Source organism: Periophthalmus magnuspinnatus, chromosome 23 (assembly GCF_009829125.3).
Source record: "Periophthalmus magnuspinnatus isolate fPerMag1 chromosome 23, fPerMag1.2.pri, whole genome shotgun sequence".
In the NCBI taxonomy this organism is placed as follows: domain Eukaryota; kingdom Metazoa; phylum Chordata; class Actinopteri; order Gobiiformes; family Gobiidae; genus Periophthalmus; species Periophthalmus magnuspinnatus.
In genome coordinates, this window is record NC_047148.1 from 11,525,246 (window position 1) to 11,548,571 (window position 23,326).

Sequence of the window (23,326 nt, forward strand, 5' to 3'; positions counted from 1 at the left end):
ATACCTCTGGCATCTCATTAAAATCGCATAGAACCTATTACACTAGGCCTATTTCTGTTAAGATAAGCACAAAAGCTTTGGCACTTTAATTGTTCAATTACTGGTAACTTTATTTGGTTCATTAAGCAAACTGTTATTTTTTTTGTTGTAAGTTTCTCAGCAGCACAATCAGGCAAAAGGGGGGTTTAAGCTGCATGGATAACAACATAGTCATACCTTCTATCATGTGCACAATGCTCTTAATGCTAGTACTTACGAGGTCTACACCCCTAAATGTAATCTGACATCATTCTTCAGCTGCTACAGCCCCATCAACTGCAATTCATTTCCATCATCAATAAGCTGCAACTGAAAGAACCCTGGAATCTTTTTTTTTCTCCTTGGTGGAGCATGCCACCACTGCCCCCCTTTCAGGACCTCAGACCACCCCCTACTTTTCCCTTTCACAATGTCTCACCCTGGCCTCTATTGTCCCGAACCAAGTGAGGGAGAGCACTGAAGAAAAAGCAGCAAGGAGGGGGCAACGTGTTGTTTTGGGTATACAAAGTTCACCCATATTTGGACATTGAGTGTGATATTGCATTGCAGCTTCCAAAACTTCCTCACTTAATAATGTTTTCTCCTTTACAGCCACTGTACAGTGTCATGTGACTTCCCAAAGGTTGATAGAATCTTTGCAATGCAGAAAAAAACAGTTATATACTTCAGGGTTGTGGAAACAAAAGGAAATGCAAGGATTTATGGCTATATATATGTTGCATGTTTAGATCTTTCAAACCCCACTCCATAAATTTAAAACTAGGTGTGAACTTGTGTATGACACCTGTTAACCTCTTAAGATGTGTTTGCTCAGGACAACCTGCCTACTGTGCATGTTTTATAGGTTAATGGAGAAATAGGTGGAGGTAACAAACGCAGACATGGGGAGAATATGCAAACACCACAGACAAGCCTAAACACATTTAAGGTCACTGCATATAATAGATGACTATCCAGTTTTTGGTGCTTTACAAATGTTGTTTTTTTTTGTTTTTGTTTTTTTTCAATGTGAACAAGAAATAAACAGAAAGAACCATTTCTCTGTGATGAGCTATGCACCCAGGATATGATTGACAGCACGCCTCCTCTCTGTATCCAGTGTTGTGGGACAGTGGGCACTAAACACATAAACTGGCATTAAGTTGTGAAAGACACATATTTACACTAGGAAGTTTACCATGTGAGGGTGTCAAACCCATCACAGTTCATATAGATTTATCCTTTTCCTAAGGTCATTATGGATTTTCAAAGGTCACATTTAATATGCAAAGACCTGATCCATATGCTGAGACCTCAGATAATGAACACTGTGCTGACTTTTATTTTCATTATTTAAATACCTAATAGCAAAGTAGTGCATCCATATATTTAAAGGAACACTGTAAATGATGTAATTTTACAATCATCTGCACATTCTTTGTATCTAATATTTTTGTTATTCTAAAAATGTTTTACAAAAAAGTAAAATTAGAGCTAGAGTTCAGCTTCAGGACAAAGAAACATTTTGGCCCTTACAGTGTGCTATTGTCTCTTACTTTTCCGTGCACTGGGCAATTGCTTAGACAGACGTATATACACATTTAACATTGTATTGTCCAGTCTCCAGGGAGCAGCCGTCTGCCTCTGGACGCCAGACAAACCTGGGAACACACTGAAGGCCCTTTAGCACAGCCAAGTTCACTGCCTTTAGTCACGCTGATAAGACTGGACCTGTGTCAAAGTGCATGAGACGGGCCAACTGTGTAAATTAAGGCCCAATGTTAAGAACAATGCTCCTCTTTTAATACTTACAGAAGATCTGCCTTAGGCTTTTTACAGTTCACCTATCTTAAATGAATAGTTTCAGTCTTTATGAGTTTATAATCTAAGGAATTTTACCCTCATTTTACCTGGTATCTGTCTCCAGATGGTGGTTAAAACTGAGCCTCATAACATTTCTGTTTTTTCTGTATTCTTTCATGAAAACAAAAAAAAAACACCCCATTTCTCCTGCCAAATAAAACATTTATTAAAACCGATTGTACACAACATCTTGTAAAACATTCAAAGCTAGGAATGGCACAATATCAAATTCCAGTGTTATGACTATTCATGTTTATTAACACCATGATCAAAAAAGCAGCTTTGAAACAGCAGTAGTTAATATGGAAATACTTCCCTGCAGTACGGAATGAATTAAACTATTTTTGCTTTAAAATTTCTAAGATTGTATTGTGACCTGTACAATTATTATACAACTAGTAGTATTAGTATTTTCCGGATTATACATCGCTCCGGAGTAAAAGTTGCACCAGCAAAAAAATGCGTAATAATGAAGAAAAAAACATACATATACGTCCCACTGGACTATAAGTCACATTTTATGGGGAAATGTATTTTTTACAAAATCCGAAACCAAGAACAGACATTTTATCTTTAAAGGCAAGTTATAATAATAACAATAAAATAGAGAACAACAGGCTGAATAGCAGTACAGCATGCTTACGTAACACAGACAACAAACTGAATACGTGTCTTGTATGGTATGATATTAACAGCTTGTCCACAAACATGAGACACGAGAGTTCTTTTCACTGATTCTTTTTACTTTTGTTACTTCTTCATCACAGTTCACACCGCAGAACTAGCAAATATAACACAAGCTCTGGCTCATATTTCATATGCACACAAAATTGCATATGAACGCATGGAAAATATACATATCACTTTGGCCTGCTAGTAAACAAACCGGTGAACCCAAAACTATATTTTACTTTTCAATTGTTTCTTAAATAATGCTCTATCGGGTAAGACTTTACATTAGCTTAAAAGGCTGAACCGGAAGACAGGAAGCAGTTTTTGCGACCTTAAACTAGACTTATGATAAACTAAACATTTACAATATCCAAATGAAAAAGTATTATTTGGAACAAGGGGAAATTTAATTGTATAAAACAAAACAATTGAAGTAAATTTTCTTACAGGTATTACAAACACACCAGTGCCATTTAGTGGTGAAACAAGTGAAGTGTAACACACATAATCAACCATTAATAAATAACACACATTTATGAAGCTACATGAAGTATAGACAACAAACTGAATACGTGTCTGGCATGTTAACGTAAGATATTAACAGTTATTCAGATAACTAAAGCATAAAAAACAAGTTTACTCCAAATCACTAAATCCATTGAATTCTTCATCCTCGGTGTCGCTTCTGAACAACTCCACCTGCTCTGGAAGTAGATCAAGTGCCGCTTCCGCATGGCCTCACGCAATTCTCAGTGTGACAATAATGAAGATGTGAAATTATGTTTTAATAATTTCACATATAAGTCGCTTCTGAGTATAAGTCGCACCCCCAGCCAAACTATGAAAAAAGTGCTACTTATAGTCCTGAAAATACGGTAGTACAATTATCCATAAACCAAATAATCTTGATATCAGTCTTAATTCTCTAACTCTATGTTTTATTATGCATTTATTCTATTTTATTCTTACTGACAGACTTTTTAAACATTTGCATGATTGTTTTTATTGACTATGAATATTACAGCTGTGGCAATTAGAAGAACTAGAGTCAAGGTCAAATACAGTGTTACTGGGCTGATGTCGCCTGCAACCACAACAGGCAGGACATGGTCAGGAAATGTGTGTTTGGCTGGGAGTTCACTGATTGTGTCTATTTCTATCGCATTCCTAGGGATCACACACAATGGCAAAAGAGCAGAGAAAGTTCAAAACAAAGTCTCATTAGCAGTACATGTATTGGGTAAGATGCTATTGTGGCAATGACATAATACTACCTGAAAATATTTGCCAGGCGATAAAAAACATAAATGTATTGACCAATGTATTGACCTTTCTGTATCAATTAATCAGTTTTGACCTGGAGCTTTGCTTGGAATGCATTAAATGTATATATCTTGTATTTGTTAAGTTAAAGGTGGTCTTGGTGCAAAAAATAAAAATAAAATAAAATAAAAAAAAATATATATACACAAATGCCATACTGTGGAACATTCAAGGCAAAGCAAGATTATCCTCATAGAGACAAGCAAGTGGCAGACCCTCCAACAGCAGTTAGTACGCCTTTAAGTACTAGTATTTTAGTTCCTTACCTTATTTTAGATTAACATGAAATAAACGTGAATCCAACTTGGTCTCTAACAAGAAAAAAGCCATTAATAATAGCATTTTATCATACAAATGCGAAAGTTTGTTTACAACGTTTATGCTATTGATGCACAAGATGATGGCTAAAGTTGCTGTAAACAAGTATACTATGTTTTCTATTTTCCCAGCCACCAACCACTGCATCCAATTTCCACTAATGAACAATTTGCTCAGTGAGGTGTGACCACAGGGCATTGTAATGGCAGCCACACAGCAGCAGCAGCGAACTGATGCAAAGAGAGAGAGAGAGAGAGAGGAACAGAGGAGAGAGAGTGGGAGGAAGGGAGGGAGAGAGAGGACTTCAGCCGACTAGTCCTCTGCCGGCTCACAGAGACGCTCCTGCAGCACCGAGACACACGGCTACATGCTTTTCTCCATCCTACTGCATACAAACACAGGTAAGATCTAGTCTGTTTTTAGCTTCATGCAAATTAGCGTGATCCGCTGGCTCCCCTTCCATTACTTAGGGAGGTTTAGATGTTGCTATTTAAACGTAACATGTTGCCTTAAAGGACTGATCTGTAGAAGATGAGACAGCATATAGCAATGCAGACAGATGATATAGCGAAATGTTTTTTTTCTGACTACCATGATTACTTGTGTATTAACATAGAACAAGATGTGACGTAAGTGTACTTTAAGCATAGGGATACACAGACCATTTATCACCATGTGTTGGTTCTGCAGGATCTACTAGCATGGGCCGTTATGTTGTGTCTGGAGTGTCAATGGTCATTTACATTGGTGTGTGTGGCACAGGGCTACAAGTAGAAAAGGCACAGTCAAAAAGGTACTCCAATCCCAGGATTAGCCAGACGTCTTTGGCTTCTGCTGTCTCCATGGTGAAGGCGGCCGGTGGAACGCGCATGTTTGAGAGTGCGCTTTATTTAGTAAGCAGATCTGATGCATCTGAAGCTGTTGGGAAGCATAAGTCCAATCAAAATAATGTAGCCTGTATAATGTTTAACAATGAGCAGGTTTAAAAAGGATGAACAGATGTTGACATTTCAAAGTCTATTCAACAACACAGTGATTAGATTAAATTTGTCAAATGATTCAACAGGTGTTTTTTATTTGGAATTGGAAAGAATAATATGATACATGAACAGTTGAAGACAGAATTACGATATAAGGTAGGATTACTGTGTTTGTGACATGACACTGAATGTTGTAGTCCCCAAGGAGACCTGTTACAGCATACAACTATAGTGATAGACTTTGGTTTAGCTAGCAAAAGAGCGCAAACAGTCAATCCTAAACAGAAACTACTGGCTGAAACAATTTATTCTAAGCATAAAGTCAGTTATTTTGCACTACAAATGTGTGTTTATATCACATTTGCCAAGCCTTATTAATGGACATGTAAGGGCTCTAATCTTTCCTAACACCTTATAAAAGCCCTTCAAATGTCCTGTATTACACTGAATAAATCCCTATTGGCTTCAAGCATCCAATCAGACTAAGTCTGATTCAGCCCTCACATCCTCACGCAGCATCAAAGTCAAGAAAAGGACACGAGAAAGAGGCCACAAGTTGATTAGTATTTATGCAAAACTATGTAACAAGCAGTTCCATGTAGTAATAGATTTGATAGGTCCATATAGTTGCCGAAAATCATCATTTTCTAAACATGTTTTTCCTTTGCTGAAGTATTTGTTATATTTTGAAAACTGACAGCACTGGCCCTATCTCACAATGGTGACAGCAGGGATTCCTAAACATTTCACTGTACTGCCTTAGAAAATATTTGTGGCTTTTAAATACCACATTATGAATACACTTAGATTTAAGCTAAGACTGAACCAGACCTCAAACCAAGACTTTAGAAGAGGTCTATATTTTACCAGTGTTGTCATTTGTTCCTTAGTCATCACAGACTTGCTTCAGTAAAACCATAAAAAATGCCATGACAGTTTAAGTAATAATATTAACTGACAGCCAGTCTGCAGTTATATATTGGTGCTTTTGCTGCAGATGGAAAAAAGCTGTCTCCTTTTAGATAGATATCAGAAGGAGCATGTGGAAAGATGCAGCAACCACATACTCACATGTCCGAGCATGAAAGAACAACGTGTGTTTGAGCCAGTCCTTGTAAACAGGCACACCCACACAGCAGGCTCAGGAGCACTGGACTATGCAGGGGGTAAATGACTCCATTATTCAGGACTGTCACTGATACCAGGGCTATACAGGGCTTATGGCAGGTTGATTAAATTATAATACCATACACTCTGTTGCACTGGTTCACAAAGTGCGGTGCAGGTACCTATGAAAGTGCACTTGTCAAGGAGTGTGTGAGCTTTTAAAGATAGCAATAGGTGCATAATTACAGACTGGCTTCGTCCAAGTTTAGTCCTGCATGTAGTTCAATGCCCAACCCTTTTGAAAACAACTATATAGTTTTGTTAATTGGTAAAGATACAATTTCATGTGATCAATGGGTTTCGGAATAATGAAAAATGTGTATATTAGTCATAAATCTTAACAATTCAAAGCTGTTATATAACTACTATTCAAAAGTATATATTTTGAATGGTGCTCAAACAGGGAGCTAATTATTTACATGTTGGGTTTAGAAACAGATCAGGTCAGTTTTATACCATATTTATATCAATGGAGAGTTTATTGTTTTGCCTCAAATGTTCCAGAGTGTGGAATTACATTTTTCTATCTGGCATTTATCTTATATTTAGCTGTTTTTCTCACAGGCTTGCATCTCCACAGCTCTAACCTGTAACTTGGCGTGTTGTTTGTGTCACCTGCTTGTCTACATGAAGGAAGAAAAGGTTAATGTCATTTCGTGGAACATTCCAGGCAAAGCAATAACATAAGCAGGAGATAAGCAGGTTACACCAGAAAAGTTACACAGTGAATGTTTAAAAATCATGGATTTATTAATCTATTTAGCCTTTGTTGTTATTTAGCTTCAGTTCACTGCAAAAACTCCAGTGCAATACCTTTCTTTCATCTTTCATCTTTCATCTTTCTGCTTCAGCATAGGGCTGCAAAAATGTATTCAAAATGGAAAGTCAAAGTAAAAGAAAAATTCAAATCTGTCTACTGGACAAAAAGTTGTGGGAGTGAAGAAGTTTGCTGCTCATCCAAGACGCTTCTTCAGTTTTGGTCAGATTACCTGGTGGACACTGTGTTATATCTATCGGACAGGAGGAGCTAACTACACTGAAATAGAAAGCGAAGTTCAATGATAGCAGGTGATATGTGCCAAGATGGCTGTTATGTCTGGGTAAAAGTGGTAACTGGATTTGTTTATAAAATACAACTTAAATGAGCTTAAGGAAGGCTGTGGACAAGGCACAAATGAATACCAATATACTTCTATTGTTTTGCTTTTTTACTGCCCTATAGCTTCTGCCCCATGGCCCCTATTCTGCCTCTTCCTTCATGTTGTCAATTCTCACTCAATTGAGCCCGCTATAGTGTCAGCCAGCCCCCTCTTGTCAGAAGCAGTGAGACAAAACGCCGTCAAAATAATAGATCGGACTTGTAAATTCCCCGCAGACACTTTTTATAGCTCCTTTGCACTTGCTCTGCTGCCTGTCAGAGCAGACAATACGCTCACTAACAGGCGCGCACACGGAGAGGGATCAATTGTGATGGGAGGTTAAAGGAACAAGCCAACAAAAGTAGCCACGCTGGGGTTTAGGAATCAGAATCAAATAGTATTGTTATACAAAGTTTTAGACTACTTTGAATTTGTTGTATAGTTTTGTTTGTGGCATTGGCATTCATGTGCTATACTGAAAATATGCAGTTTTTCCCCCCCAATTATTTTCTTATTCTGCCACTTTCCGGGTTGGAGGTGACAAGAAAACATAATTTATGGTCATCGGTGGAGAGGCCAGTTAGCCGTTGTCACACGACGCACTATCACTCAACCTCACTGTTATTTATCCATTACTCATCGGACTCATCATCTTTGTGGGAGGACGTTAGAGTACCCAAGAGAGCGTGTAGTATTGCAGTTCATATAGATAAGATATTCGACCATTATTATTTTATGTTTTCAAAGCACTTGTAAAATAATTAATGTTATAATATACACAATTAGACCTGTTATTTTCATCACCTGTGTTTTTCATCATATAGAAATTTAAATATATATTATTTGTAAATTTACAGAGCAAGAGTTTTGGCTTTTCTCTCGTGACGATGCATTTTATGTCAGTAAGAGGTAATATGAAAATTTACACAACCCACCAGGTATAAATTATTCAACAAACCGCCAAAAGGTAAACAACTCGCCCACATCACCAGTTCAAATGACTCATTATAAAATAAGTTTAATTATACTCTCTCCATTTGTTGTTCTGCGACAGGCGGCATCTCTTTGTTCATTTGAAACTGGTAGAGGCCTTCTAAAACTCAGCATTTGTGTGTAGGTGTATATTCAGCGGTGATCAGTGCGTGTGGGTGAGCTAGCACAACAGACTACGCAGCAACCTACAGAATCTGATATAGATTGTATCAGGGCATGAGTGGGTTGGGTTGTGTGGGAGCTTTGAAATCGCAGGCATTCGAAAACCAAGTCACCTCAGAGGAAACCGATTTTACACTGTTTGGTCATGGTGCTAAAACTAGAGTGCGTGTGGGAAGTTTGACGTGTGACCCGAGGACTAGTAGTTACTCTTTATTTTTCTGTGTATTTGAGTATTCAGGCTGGTTCTTACCCTTGAGGGAGGGGCATAGCGGTAAACAATGGGTGAGGACTCTAGTCAAATGGCAAATAGGAGCAGTGTTTTCATGATCTGATTTATGTATAAAACAAATGGTTGGTCACTGAACTTGCAGTCCTGAGAATAAATAATATCAGATAGGGCATGATGTAAACATTACTGTATTCCAAGTAAACATGCAAAAGGTACTCTTCTTCTTCAGATGTTCCACTGTTTGGCAGTAACTTATATATCTCTATGAAGACAAGGACGTACGCCACCAGGCCATCTTACAGGTCAGATTTGGGGAAAGACTTTAAAGGTTTTTCAAGAATTAAATTTAAAAAAAAAAAAGCAAAAATATCTGTGAGTGAGTAAATGCAATAAATATATTTAATAGCATACTGTGAAACATTCCAGGGAAACCAAGTAATCACACCTCCATGGAGAAAAACAGGTGGTGAAACACACCAGAAAAGTTAAGCACTGCACTCACTCAGAACATGATTGAGGTTGACCAATAGGAGAAGTGGGCAAGGGGAAATGGCATGTGTCTGTTGAGTACTAACCCGCTGTATAGCACTCGGTTCGATAGATGACTGCAGTCTAAAAGATCTGTTAAAGATTGGTCTTGGAAATGCAAACAAATGTACAATATAGAAATAAATGCACAATGATGAAGACAAGGAACAAAAAGACATCTTCATAACATCCGGATCTTTGTATTTTTCTTTCAAAGAGAACTTGTGCAGACAGTGTTTAAAGATCTGGAGAGTTAATAAGAGTGTATAGGGGTGAATACAGACAGACTATACAGATTGTTGTTCTCATAGAAAAATTCCATTGGGGCTCCAGACTTCTCACTGTGGCAACAGGGTAGTGACTTTGGACTTCACAAAAGACTCTGCTTTATTCTCACAACTGGCAACCTGGGACCCCAATTCTTCACTAATCTCCCCCCATGTCCCACTCACACGCATTATTCCTACATATGGGAGGACATTCTTCACCTAATTGGCCAGTCAGCTTGGACCTCCAATCCCTGTTATTCCCTATACAAGTGAACAGCGTGACATAAATACTGACCAGCACATCTAACAGGATACCACTAATTGCGGGGTGTCCATTGCACTTAAGTTGTTGTTGCGATTTGTGGTTATTTCTGTCCGTCTAACTTTGGCTATTGCTTCCACTGCATAGCTTAGTTTCTGCTTCATTTATTTTATTATGTTGGATGAAATAAGGTCACAAAATAGGGCCAGACTAAAATTGTAACATGAAAAGAAAGTCAACAGATGGGAAGTCTATTAACTGTCACAGTCTTGAATTCTTGCAGGGACTTAAAGTTGAAATATGTAATTTTAGTACTGCCTCAGAGCTGCCCTAGAACATTGATCTTTTGTTTTATTAAAATGTATTTTGCATATGAACTTATTCCACCGTATACTGACTTTTCAGTCACTACAAGCTCCCATAACACACTCAGTCTTATAATCCACTTATAATATTTTTGAGCCAGTCATGTGCATCCCATTGCAATAGCTTTCAGTTAGCGCTTCAATTTGAGGCTTGTAATTACTCATGTGACATGACAGCTATTAATGTGCATTATTGTTATTGCTTTGCCTGGGGTGATCCACAATATGGCATTTAGGTGATGCTACCAGGCATAGTGGCAGGTCAGATGTGTGGCAAGGTGACCCCACTCACAGTCAAAATGAATGCTTTTCAGGGTATTTTTGAGTCATTTTGAATAATGAAAAAATACAAACTAGAAAAATTCAATGCCATGTAGTAGAACATTTCAGACAAGCAGGTGAAGAAAAAAAAACACAAGAAAAGTTAGTAACTACAAATTTATATATCTATAAAGAGTTAATTAAAAGGTGTCATTGCTTATACTTGTGCCTTTGTCTTTTAGGTCAGTTCAGGAGAAACCGGGTCAAACCCTCTTCAGGGAGCAGAGGAAACAACATGTGACCAATCTGTGCACAGCTGCTGACAGCATGCATTGCCTCCACCAGACACTGGCTTTCCTCATCTGGTCTATGCTGCTACTCCAGTCTGCGGGCGATGAAGAGGCACCCTGGGGACCCACCAAATCCACCACACCCTCCAAAGAGAAGCCCACTGGAAAAAAAAATTCCTGGTGGCCTTTTTACTTCAGAAACCCATTGAGCAACTGGGGTGGACGTTCGGACAGTAATGAGGTGGCACTGACCACAACTTACAAAGGGCTAGCACAAAGCATTGATCAGTTTGAGGAGATCTCGGGCTCAGGACATGAGAGCATTTCTGAAACTTCTGAACCACCCACTACTTTGACTCAGGGGCCTGCAACCACTGCGACACATCCCACAAGAACTTCAAGCTCAGCACATAGCAGCACAGTACTGAGCGACAATGACGATCTTGTCTCAGCCTCCTACTCTCTGCTATCAACCATCTCCAGTACTGACACTCCACTCACAAGTCCTGTGAGCACAAATGCTGCTGAAACCAGTCCAACGCATACCCACACAACATGGGAAACCGTGCAGACAGGAACAACCAGCAAGGGTGCCACTGAACCACACTTATACAATGCACAGACAGATGGAGAGATTGATATTTCAGAGAAGACAATGGCAGATGAAACTACAGTTCAAACTACAACCACCTTGACATGGGTAATTGATGAGACCCCTACCATTTCACCTGATGGAGCGACACACACCAGTCCCCATTTAGAGACAAAAACTTCAACTACAACAAAGACTACAACTATACAAGTGCTCACAACACAAGGCAAAACAACAACAGAAAAGATTGCTACCATTGCTATGAGGATTGATGATGGACCAACACTGGAATCCATAACAAGCACAACTGAGAGTCAAAAGGTTAACTTCCCAATAGTAGGAGGTAAGCAAAGTTGAATCAAATCAATAGTGCATGGATTGTTCAATAGAAGTGATCAATCAAAACAGAACCGATCTTCAATGGTCAAAAGATGAAGGTCAAAAAAAGGCTTGATGGATGAAATTTCTGATTTGTTAAAGACATTTTCATAATATCCAACCCAGAGACAGTGAGAGTGTGTGATGATTACCTGTTGTCTCCAAGAAGATGTTATTGCTTTGCCTGGGTAAAGGTTAGTCAAGCAGATGTTGCCACCAGGCCAAGTTATAGGTCAGATCTGTGGAGAGGAATGCAGATTCACATGAAGGTATTTTTTTAGTAAGAAAAAAAGTAGTTGGATAAATGTAATAGAACAATCCAAGAGAAGCAGTAACATCTCCAAGGAGCTGGTGGTAGCACAAGCAGGTGGTGGACCCTTACACACTGCGCTATTTAATAAACGAGATGATTGGACAAGAGAAAAAGAAGATGGCAAAAAGCAGATGTAAACATAATATCATAATTTCTCACCAAACGCTGACTTGATCTTGCGATAAACCACTGTATATCCATCCATGTTCCAGTTATGGCAACTTAAATGTTGACCCGACATGCTCCGCAGAACAAAACTAGCATGAATACACTAGCTGTTTCCTGTTTATGAATGAGCATACTATATTTCCAGTGCATAATAGATCTAACATGAGACAAACCACTGCAAAACGTGGCGCAGAGAAAATAAATAAATGCAGAAAAAGGTGACGATGAACCGGAAGAAGTTTTGTGTGTATGCTAGCTTTAGCCTAGCCTCACAGTGCCATGAACTTGGAATTACTATACGTCTTTTTGTGAATTGCTGAAACAATAACGAGTATAATTTCGATTTTATTTATTAAGTAAACTTGAGTTATGTTTGGCCCTGGCTTTATTTGGCCTTTAATCTGCGATAGATGTGAGTTTGTTGTTGTTGTTTTTTGTTTTGTTTTTTTGCTTTTTCTCTACGGAGAGTGGAAAGCCCGTAAACTAGCATATGTTTGACGAGCCTTTACTACGATACACAGCCGCAAGCGTATGTTTTGTGAGTGTACATTGAGGTTTTCTCCGCTAAAGTCACAGTTCGCGTCTCCTCTGGGAAAAGAAATAAACAGCCACGCCGCTTCGCCCCGCCCTTTTCACCTCGGTGCGGGTATCCATGGCGACGCTGTCATTCTGGCGCTGACACTCATTTTTCTGTGAGCAGCACACACACTCAAACTTAAAAACTTTTACATATGCTTACTCCTGACTGTAATAAGTAGTGCGTGCCTTTTATGCAGAGTACAGGGGACAGAGAGTCAATTTAGCATGAAGTGGACTGAGATAATACTTAGGCCTATAGAAGACAGACAAAGAAACAAATACAAGTAAACCAAAATAGACTATTAAGCCCAGATGCTTTACAAATGGTCGGTATACTAAAATTATATGACCTTCCTCTGTTATGAAGAGCAGCAGTCACAGGTCTGTCCAAAAAACAGATTTAAATTCTTGGCCATATCTCCTAGGCCTAATTAGATATAGGCCTATACCATTTAATTTGTGGAGGTGACATAGTACACATCCCCCCCTGCTCTTTGGTGGGCCAATGTGGCTCTTGTGAAAAATAAATAAATAAAAAATAGTGAGGAACACTGGGCTACACCTTGCTCTCCTTGGCCCATCCCCCAACTCTGCTGTAGACCCCTGTCTGCATGCTAAATGTCTGGAGCCACCTCAAGACTATAGACACATCCATCACATCAGAGGGTTAGAGGCTGTGCTGCAGAATGATGACTCGATTATATTTTGGGGATTGGCTCCATTTGTCATTGCAAAGTAAATAAGTAAATCCAGATTGACATGTTTTGTATTGTAAGCAATTTGATTTCCAACCCAACATATGTAAAATATAATTTTGACAGGAGATTTATGATACTGAATTCAGTTCAATAAAGAAGAACCATGTATTTCCCATTTAACTTATTTACTAAATTACTATTATTGATGAGACATTTATTTATACATATACATACGTCTTTTGGCATTGTTGGTTCAAGTCAGGACTCAATATGCCATAATGGTTCTCTCCCCCACAGTGCACAGACAAGTCGTAACATACAACTCAAATGACACCATCAAACCACTATCATATTACAGTGAACAATACCTGTTATTGCCCAGTTTGCCTTAACAGCTGAGGTAGTGTAGTGTGAGGGACTGTGTTTTGTTTACAACCCCTTTTGTTGTATCTGCCAGTGTTTTCAGGTTTAGATCAGTGAAGGCAAATAGGGACTTGTCCTGGTGACTGTGAGGGGAGTCCAACTATGCCTCTGTATCAGTATTCTAAACGCAAACTCAGCAAAAACAGAGCCCCTCCTTTGGGAACATGTGTACGCCAGTTGCTCTTCATGGATGCTGAACATGCTGCCTAGTGCCATTTAGGCCCCTCCAACCCTCCCTCCTTTTCTTGTTCCCTAATGCTTTCACTGTCTTTATGCTCCTGCACCAGTACAAATCCTATGTAGACATGGCTATAGACACAGGGAACTCTGTAAGGACTGGTCTAAAAGAGCAACCAATGCTGACAATGCTGGCAAAAAGAATGTGGATGCTTTGATTCTGTGTGGTAGGTTATTATGGTATGATATTGAGTTGTGATCGACCGAAGGGCTTTTGCTCATGACCGATGCTGATACTGATTGTTCAGAAAGCAGAGAAAATAATGGTTGATAAAATCTGAAAATATTTTTGGAGCGATATGTATAGAGCCAATTTGGATTCTTTCCCCCATGTTATATCATTTGAAATTCTACAACAAACTAGACAAGAGCTGTGTAGCCATGTTTTGTACAGTCCACTTTTTGCATTGAAGTGTTTAAATAAAGATTTCTATTCTTTAGGAAGCTGGTTGGCCAAAAAAATATTGGTGTTTGTTGTAGATTTGAGGCCTATAGTGGACTTGCTAAAACGTGCAGTTACCTCAATGTGACATCTCATCATCCCTCAGCAGCCCTCCTTATCAACAGATTAGGGGGGTTGCTGTCATGGATGGCGTTGCCCTTGAGGAGACCATTTTGTGAAATCTGCTAGTGTGTCATTTTCTTAAGAGATCATAATCGGGAAAAGGAGGTTACTCTGGTGCATTTGGGACAAGACTGAACTAGGACAATAGTATGCTACATTTAAATAGGCTGTGGGCCATAGAAAATGTAGGAGTTCAGTGCTAATCAGGTACCATATGGATCAGTGGTGTAATCTGGGTTTTAAGAGGTTTGTTTTTCAGTTTTTCCAACAAATGGGTTTTCCAATATTAGGCCAGAGCAGGGCAATTACAGGCTATTACATGAATACCTGCAAAGATGGATGCTGTGCTAGTGCTGAATGGCTAATAGAGATCGATATTTTTTACTACTGGTTTCAATTTAATAAAGGAATGCGTTTTATTAATGGAAAAGTGAAATGGGCTATGGGAACAAATTTGTGAACATGGAAAATCTGAGTAATAAATACTTTGAGGTAATTTAATGTAAATGTAAGCAAATTCCAAAATAGATCATGTCAGTTAATGTCAGATTCCATATAGTCCCAGCCAAAAGCATTTTGTTACCAAGCACAGCGGGCATTTTACTCAGCAGGTCTATTTATTTTCCATACCAACCCCAGATAATGAGGAGTTTCAAAAATACTGCATTGGGAAAAATGCAGGCACCTAAAATGGTCTCCGTGGTCCTCACTCACAGTGAAAGCGGCTGTATAAATAAATAAGGCAGGATTATTGGCACATGGGAAGCAATGTAGAGGAGTGGAAAACCTGAAACAGTTAGTATACACTGAGCTGTTCTATTAGGCTTGATTGACACATGCTGGTCATAATGTATTATTTATTGATGAGATTTATTCATGGGTCTGTACTTCAAATTACTATGCCATTTTTTTTTTTTTTTTTTTTTTTTTTGTAATAACACTTATAATAACTACGCTGAATTTGCCCTAATAAAGAATGAACACTGAATTAATAATAAACAAATAGTTCAGGCTTCAGGCTTAGTAACCATTTATTTATTACCAGTGGTGGAATATAAGAAAGCAAACATAGTAAAATATTGTACTTAATTGGATACTTTTTACTGTTACTTGCATTTGAGAGAAGGTATCTGTACTTTGTACTCTATTACATTATTGAAATAGACAGAAAAATAAAAGTCATTTTATTATTGTTTGAGACCAGTTGAGGGATTTTTTTTGATCAAGTTCATAGTTTTGAAACACAAAAAAAGAATGGTTCAATAATTTCTACTGAACAAAATTTAGTACAACTCTTCATGAAAAACAATACATTTGAAGCCTGAAAATGTGCACAAAATACTTTAACTTTTTAAGTAGGGGTACTTTAATATTTTTACATAAGTAAATTTTTCATGTGATATTGTAAAGAGTAACTTTTCATTTTATTTTATTTCCTACTATGCCAATCGTTTGATACTGACACAACCAAGGGTCAAAAGGGCATACATAATTGTTAATTATCCATTTTACTTTAGGGTGCTTAAACTTAAAGAGCAGTTTTATGTGTACCTAATAGGGATGGTAATTTAGCTTCTTGAGATTGTCTTCCTCTCATTATTCCCTTCACAAGTCTCATAACATGCCAAGTTGTGTTAATATCCATCCGTAAGCAATAAAGTCACACTGTGTCTGCCATCCATTGCTTCATAACTCATAAGTCCCCATAGACCTGCTCATTTCATCCACCCACAGTTTTCCAGGACATTACTCATTTATGCTACTGCGCCATTTTGTGAACCACACTAAAACTACTATTGGATTTTGTCTTCTTTTTATTTTTGGAAATTGAAAGAGGTCAGCTAGAGATCCCTGCCAATGTAATAAGGCTATCAAGGACACAACTAGAGTGTATGGATGAATGGCCACTACTACGAACTGGACATAACTGGGTTAAAATCACTGCATGTCTTAGCAAGCCTAGAAAGGGTTAAACTTACCCGTGCCAATTTCCAGCATTACTCTTTACTAATCTGTGTCTTCTAGACTTCAGTGAATCTGTAATGCGTTTCTTTCTGTGAGGTACTCATAGTTAAACTGCATGTGTTTGTACAGAGCTGCCAGATGAAGAGGATCAGACGGATAACAAAGATGGAGATGAAGAGGAGGAGATTGGGATTCCCACATTTGCAAACAAGGATGTAGACACAGGGTTAACAGACATTATTACGGCAACGTCTAATTTTCAAACATCATCACTACAAATGACCACAGGTGAGTAGAATCATACCTTCAAACAACATTTCAGCTCTTGTATGGCACCTATATGTTAACTTATACTCAATAACGAAATAGAATGTGGTTTTACTTAAAATAGACAGTATAAGAAAACATGATGGGTTGTAACAGCATCAAAAGATACTCAAAAGAAACTTCTGAAACCTATTATAGATGAATGCAATAGTTTTGATGGAATTTCCTCTCTGGCATCTTCTAAGCATACAATAAACCCAATAGAAAAGGGAGTGGCAGACCTATTTATGGGAGAGAGGTCATATTAAGTTGTTCAAATTGGAAGTTGGAGGGTCATAATGATTAGGTTACACATCTCAAATAATCTGATTAATAATTAATGTGCCATTTTGTTGAACACACACAAGCCCAGGAGGACATAATAGACTCTAATCTCATCTTACAAAATGCCATGAATATATTAGGTCACTGTAGCTCCAGTGATTCCCATTGAGATGCAATAATTACAAGCTGAAGCACGTGTGGCCCAATTCTCAGGACCACATGTAACCCAAATTACATGAGTCCGATTACATGCATTTTGTCAAGTGAACTTTAAAAATAGATCTGTCATCGGTCTAACATGTTAACACGACCGAGGGGCTCTAGGCTTTGGTGTCTGGAAAGACTACAAAAAATGCTGCACAAATGTATTCCTATTAACTAGGGCTGAACAATTTCAGAAAAATATCTAATTGCGATTTTTCTAACAAGCATCGTGATTAGAGATTCATGTTTTAATAATAACATTTTATAATAAAATTATATTCAAGTTCACATTTTTTAAAACATTCAGAAGAATTGACAAACATTGTAAACATGATCTGACAAACTAATATAAGAATCAAATTTCAGAACTTGTTTGTAGAGATCACATGCCGTTTTTATGCAAAATAAGACAAGATATTTAGTTGTTTTTGATGTTTTTTTCAGTTGGGATTCATCTTGCAGCCCTACTGTTACAGACCCTGTGAGAGTGTTCTGCATGAGGTTAGCAGCTGTAAACAGACCATGGTAACCATCTGTATGCATGAAGCCATGAACTAATATCTCCCTCACAGTGATAACTGAATGGAAATAGATGATGAGAAATGAATATTAATGGATGTTAATGTGGATGATTCAGTACTGCCTGTCCAGAGGAATTAAATAGCCCTGGAGATATGACATTAAAAAAGAGATTCCTTTTTATTGGATACATTTTACTATTCAACTTTGTGGTATATGTATCTTTGAGCAGTAGCAAGCTTTGTTCTTAATTTTTCTTATTCCTAAAAACGAAAGTGTTTGGTAGTGCGTAACAGTGCAGTAACTGAAGCCATCTTCTCTTAAAATGTCCAGGGATGCTTCAAAGAACTGCTGACATACTGATGAAAACATTTATCACCAAATGATTTATTCAAATATGGTTACTTTAAGGTCATACAATTTACTTTGCAAATCTATTCTCTCTTAAATATTTATGTGCTCAAGTACTGTCCCTTGCATGAGGCACATTTTCCTACAGGAATGTGTCAGCTGACTGGGCAGCATACAGTGGAACGTAACGGTTTGATGTGTTTGTGAACAGCAGCCATCTCATACCAAAATGTGGGGACTGTTCAGATCTGCCTGGAACTCACTATATTTCCCTTCACTAATAGGACAGTCAGATGTTTAAGACAGTTGCGTTGCTTCTGTGTCTTCAGCTGATTTCAGTGCACATACTGTAAAGCAAATTGATTTTACCTTTTTACTCACACTTCCTATGGTCATGGGAGGATTCAACTTGCAGTGTTTCCCATTGCAAGAGGAGACTGAACAATAAATGTCAAGGTTAAGTTCTGCGCAGTACGAACTGATAAGTATAAATAACAGGAAAAAGTATTATCAGTATAAAAACAGGAAATAAAAAAATAGAACATCTCAACTTAAAAGCCAGGTCATGTTGTAGTGTGGATTTAAAACAACTTACAGTTTAGTGGTATAGTGTATTATACATCATTCTTTCTTTCATTCTTTCTTTCTTTCTAATTTCTTGTACAATCATTTTACTATGATGTTGCATTTCTAATAAACTATAATGTCTTAAGATTTCTGCCCTCAATATTTAGTATATTATTAACAGTTAAAGTTAAAGCTGACATACAGTAAAAACAGCTGAGTTGTAGTTAAAATGCATCCGCAGCACTTGCTTTGGTGTCATTTTTCCTTTAGCCTGACATTTTCATAGCAGCCTGGCAGTGTGAAGGAGGGAGCTCCAGGGTCAAAACAACAAACAAGAAAAATGCTAATTGTTTTTAATCAATAGCAATGCAAGACTCTGCACAAACATATGGTAGCTAAGCAGCTTTGCACTTTGCACTTGTGCTGTAATGAAAAGGTTGATTGGACACCTGCAAATTCGCTTACACAGAAAATCAAAGAGAAAATGTTCAGACCATTGTATCTCTAAATTTGGATAGGAACACAGCACTTGCTTTTATGCATTGCTGCAGACTGACCCATGTAGTAAAACATTATACGATTTGCACACCATGGGAAAAAACATAACTGTCCAAAAGTCAAAGAGTACAGTCTACTCCAACGACTCTCTGACTTCTAAAATAACAAACCCACCTATAGGAGTTTCCCTTGTTAATCATGTGTTAAGGGACGTATAAAACAAAAGGGGAATCAGTGACCGGGACAGGGTGGGATAGGAAAGGACACAACCAGTATAATACATTACAGAGAACTTGAAAGAAATCCTCAACCACATTAATTACTCTTTTAAGTTTTTATGAAGGAAATAAATTAGAATTTGTAGACGGTATGCATATTTGAGGAGTATTTTGTGGTAACATTGTTTCCTATCCTAAATATATCTGCTTTTATAGAACTGCTATGTGCTTGTTTTATGACAATGATTGCAAATTGTTGAGCATCTTGAGGCTCCTGTTCACTCAGTAAACTCTTTGTTCTCTATCTTTTACATAATATAAAATAGCAAGCGCCTACAAATGACAAAGATGACATTAACAGTTTTCAATAAAGCCCATTCCATTGTTCAAATGTAAATCACTGAGAGTGGTGGGCTGCTAAAAGTATTAGTCACCAAGCTGGGCCCTTTTCATGTGGTGGAAAGATAGCGGCATTGCAGTTAAACGTGTGTCTTATGGAAAATAACTGGTTTTAATGGTGTGAAACTGTGGTACAGATGACTTTTCCAAGCCTTTCATTTGCTCACACAAGCATACAGTATGAAGTACATGGTCACTCCCTGGTTTCCAAAGCTAAACCACTTTGAAACAGAAATTTCCTCTCCAGCTCTAAAACATGTCCAAGACAATCATAATTAAATTGGATGTGCATGGAAACTCCAGATGGCTTACGTAATCCTAGAAAAACAGGCTTTGTGCTTGTGGAGAGCCTTATTTAATACACACACACACTATGACACAATCCCTGCTGTTACTGTGTCCAGACCACTTGAAGTCCTCTCCATCTTACAGGCTTTCAAGGATTAGCACAACAGGAACACATGTCTAAAAGGCAGGCAATTTATTTTCCCTAATAATGTTAAAAGAAATAAACTAGTGGGATTTACAAGACAAAGTACTGTCTTTGTGACAGTCCCAAGGCTGGATAAATGACAGTTGTTCCAAGATGAGCAGCAAGCCAAAAAGGCAAATCAATAATGCAAACTAGGGGGTAGGTTATTTGCTATGGCAACTCTAGTCAGAAAACAGAGAAATCACAGCATTTCCAGGAATACAAGAATTAATACATGACATGCGGTTATTCAAACAATGTCTTTTTTGTATTTTCTTTTTTTCCAGAGAGTCCCAATGCATTCACAGACTGGATTTTCAGCCCAGTGGAAAGTGATGCTACCTTTCTTCCAGACTGTAACAAGGAACGGACCGGCATCTGCAACATCTCAGATACCTGGGACACCACCACCTCTGCAGATTTTGTACCTACACAAAACAACTCTACTGCCATGAACAAATCCAACAACCTGTTTCTGATCCCTGCTTCTCCCCTGTTAGTGCCTCTATATACAGACTGGAACAGTGCTATGGCAGCCTGGGGTGTAGCCTGGGAGGTGCATGTGTACGGATTAGGTTGTGTTTTTGCTATGCTAACACTAGCTTCAGCTCTCAACCTGCTTTGTTTGCCTCTTCGATGCCCATCAGGATGTGGCTACTTCGCTCTGGTTAGCCTCTTCCTGCTTGCTGCCGGATGCACCAGGTCTTTCTCTCTCCTGTATGATGCCTATGGCCACCTGGATCGACTACCCTCCATGGAAGCCTCCCTGATGTTGTACGAAGCACCCTTTCCTTGTTTAACAGCAGCATTCGGTCTGGTGTTCCTTCTCCTTTCCATGCGCTCACGAATGCAGCTCTCTTACTCAGCCTTTCAGAGACCCTGCGTCCTGGCCTGCCTGGTTACTCTGCACTTCGTTGCTGCATTTGGTCCTGAAACGCTCTTTAAGTTTTACCAACACAAACAGACTCTTTGCCTCTTCTTTACACTGGTTTCACGTGGGGCATTTGTAGCTCTTGCAACTTTTCTTTCATCAGCCTATTTTGTATTCTACATTTATGTTAGAGCTGATTCAAAACACATTTACCACCTGAACAACACGTCTCCCACACCTGCAGAGCGATATAACCGCTGCCCTTTTGCCGAAAGTCGTGATTGGGATCGTGCTGCTGTAACTGTCTGCCTCTCAGCTTTATTTTCTTTAGCCTCTGCCGGGCTGCAGTTGTATGCCATGCTTAATGCTATGGGTGTGGCAGGAGAGGACCAAGTGTTTCACCCATGGTCCTGGTGGACGTTTCAGTTCAGCTGTCGATTGTGTGAACTTGGGATGTGTCTTACCTTAGCCTTGGTAGTTGCACAGCCCGTCTACTGTTCAGATCACTTACCGGCTGCTGGGAGCTGCTGGACTGAACTGCTAGCCTCCAAGTCTCCAATCCTCCCTGGGACATACCAGTGGTCTCTGAGCCAGCAAGAAAAACTGGCCATTGTAGATACAGTAGGCCTGGGGGAAACAGAGAGCCTCCCCCTTTACACTCTCATGGACGACAGGTTTGCACACAGCTTGAACGGCCTTGACCTCTTGTACCACAGTAACCGAGCATTGGCCTACCGCGACATGGAGCTGAACTTGCACAGCTCACTAAAGCTGGAGGATGTAGGAGGAGGGGAGCCTTCAGGAGGATCTTCTTTCACCAGTGACTCTACCACAGACCTGCGTCCACCATCGCCTATAAACCTGCGGCGCAGCATTGACGAGGCGTTGTTTAGTGAGGCCCTGTTCCCCATGAGCATCTTCAGCCCCAGGCCCATTCGCTGCAGTGACCAGTCTATCAGCGATAGGTCTGCATTGGCCTGTAATGACTTCAGCAATCCTCTCAAAGCAGATCCTGGCCTCTACCGGACCTCTTCCTGTGTGGAGATAGCCCATAAACAGCAGTTAACACAAGATAAATCTCAAGAAGAAACTGTTATGACTTCTCTACAGTCTCCATCTTTGACATGCACATCCAGTATTTCATCTCCTGAACGTTGGGGGCGAAGTTCGTCATCCTGTTCCCTGTACCGGACCTCTCTTTGTGGATCGTCTTTCCTATTGTCCCCCAGCCCAGACAGACATGCTAAGCGGTCTCACCCAGAGGGGCTCTGCAGTAACATGGGGTCCTCTTCTGATCCACAGACGCTCTACCAAACACTGGGAGGAGCCTCACAGGAGAGTCTCGACCTGTCATCAGAAGCTGACAGATCTGTGCAGGAGGAGTTCATCAGTGTCTGCAGACAGATCGATGCTTTGAGCATCTGCAGTGAAACTATTGATTTATAATGCACAATCTGGTCAAACGAGGGTCACATTGAAGAGGTCAGGAATGAGAATGACTGGGCGCCATGAGGTCTTAAGATACTTTCAAAATGTATTTGCAAGCTAAAACAGGTTTTCAGAATTTGTGCAACTACTGTAGATCATGTATGTATGTATGTATATATATATATATATATATATATATATATATATATATATATATATATATATATATATATATATATATATAAATTATTTTAAATTCGTTTTACGTTTGTAAACCACCATTCATAATTATGAGATACTATCTCTGGGTAGTATTTTGGAATTACAAGATTGTTTGAAAATATTTCTTTGTGATTTTTTGTGAGTAGCTTTATGCTCTAGTAAACAGAAACAAATTCTGAAAACCAAGAATGGCATTGAAGGTTGCCAATTAAGTGCCAAGAATCTCAAA

The 23,326-nt window shown here is 38.8% G+C and overlaps 1 protein-coding gene across 1 annotated transcript; it reads left to right on the plus strand.

Moving 5' to 3' along the window:
* The first annotated feature begins 4,526 nt into the window (after positions 1-4,526).
* prrt4b (proline rich transmembrane protein 4b) lies at positions 4,527-22,975 on the plus strand. Its single transcript, XM_033989322.2, has 4 exons — positions 4,527-4,595; positions 10,792-11,774; positions 16,887-17,045; positions 20,864-22,975. The coding sequence occupies exons 2-4, from the start codon at positions 10,877-10,879 to the stop codon at positions 22,891-22,893; spliced, it is 3,087 nt and encodes a 1,028-aa protein (XP_033845213.1). The 5' UTR covers positions 4,527-4,595; positions 10,792-10,876; the 3' UTR covers positions 22,894-22,975.
* The last annotated feature ends 351 nt before the right edge of the window (positions 22,976-23,326 follow it).

Excerpts from the sequence above, each read along its gene's own strand:
- prrt4b (XM_033989322.2), top strand. The coding sequence starts at position 10,877 with ATGCATTGCCTCCACCAGACACTGGCTTTCCTCATCTGGTCTATGCTG. Across the intron at positions 11,775-16,886 it reads TAACTTCCCAATAGTAGGAG|AGCTGCCAGATGAAGAGGAT; the intron begins GTAAGCAAAGTT and ends GTGTTTGTACAG. Across the intron at positions 17,046-20,863 it reads ATCACTACAAATGACCACAG|AGAGTCCCAATGCATTCACA; the intron begins GTGAGTAGAATC and ends CTTTTTTTCCAG.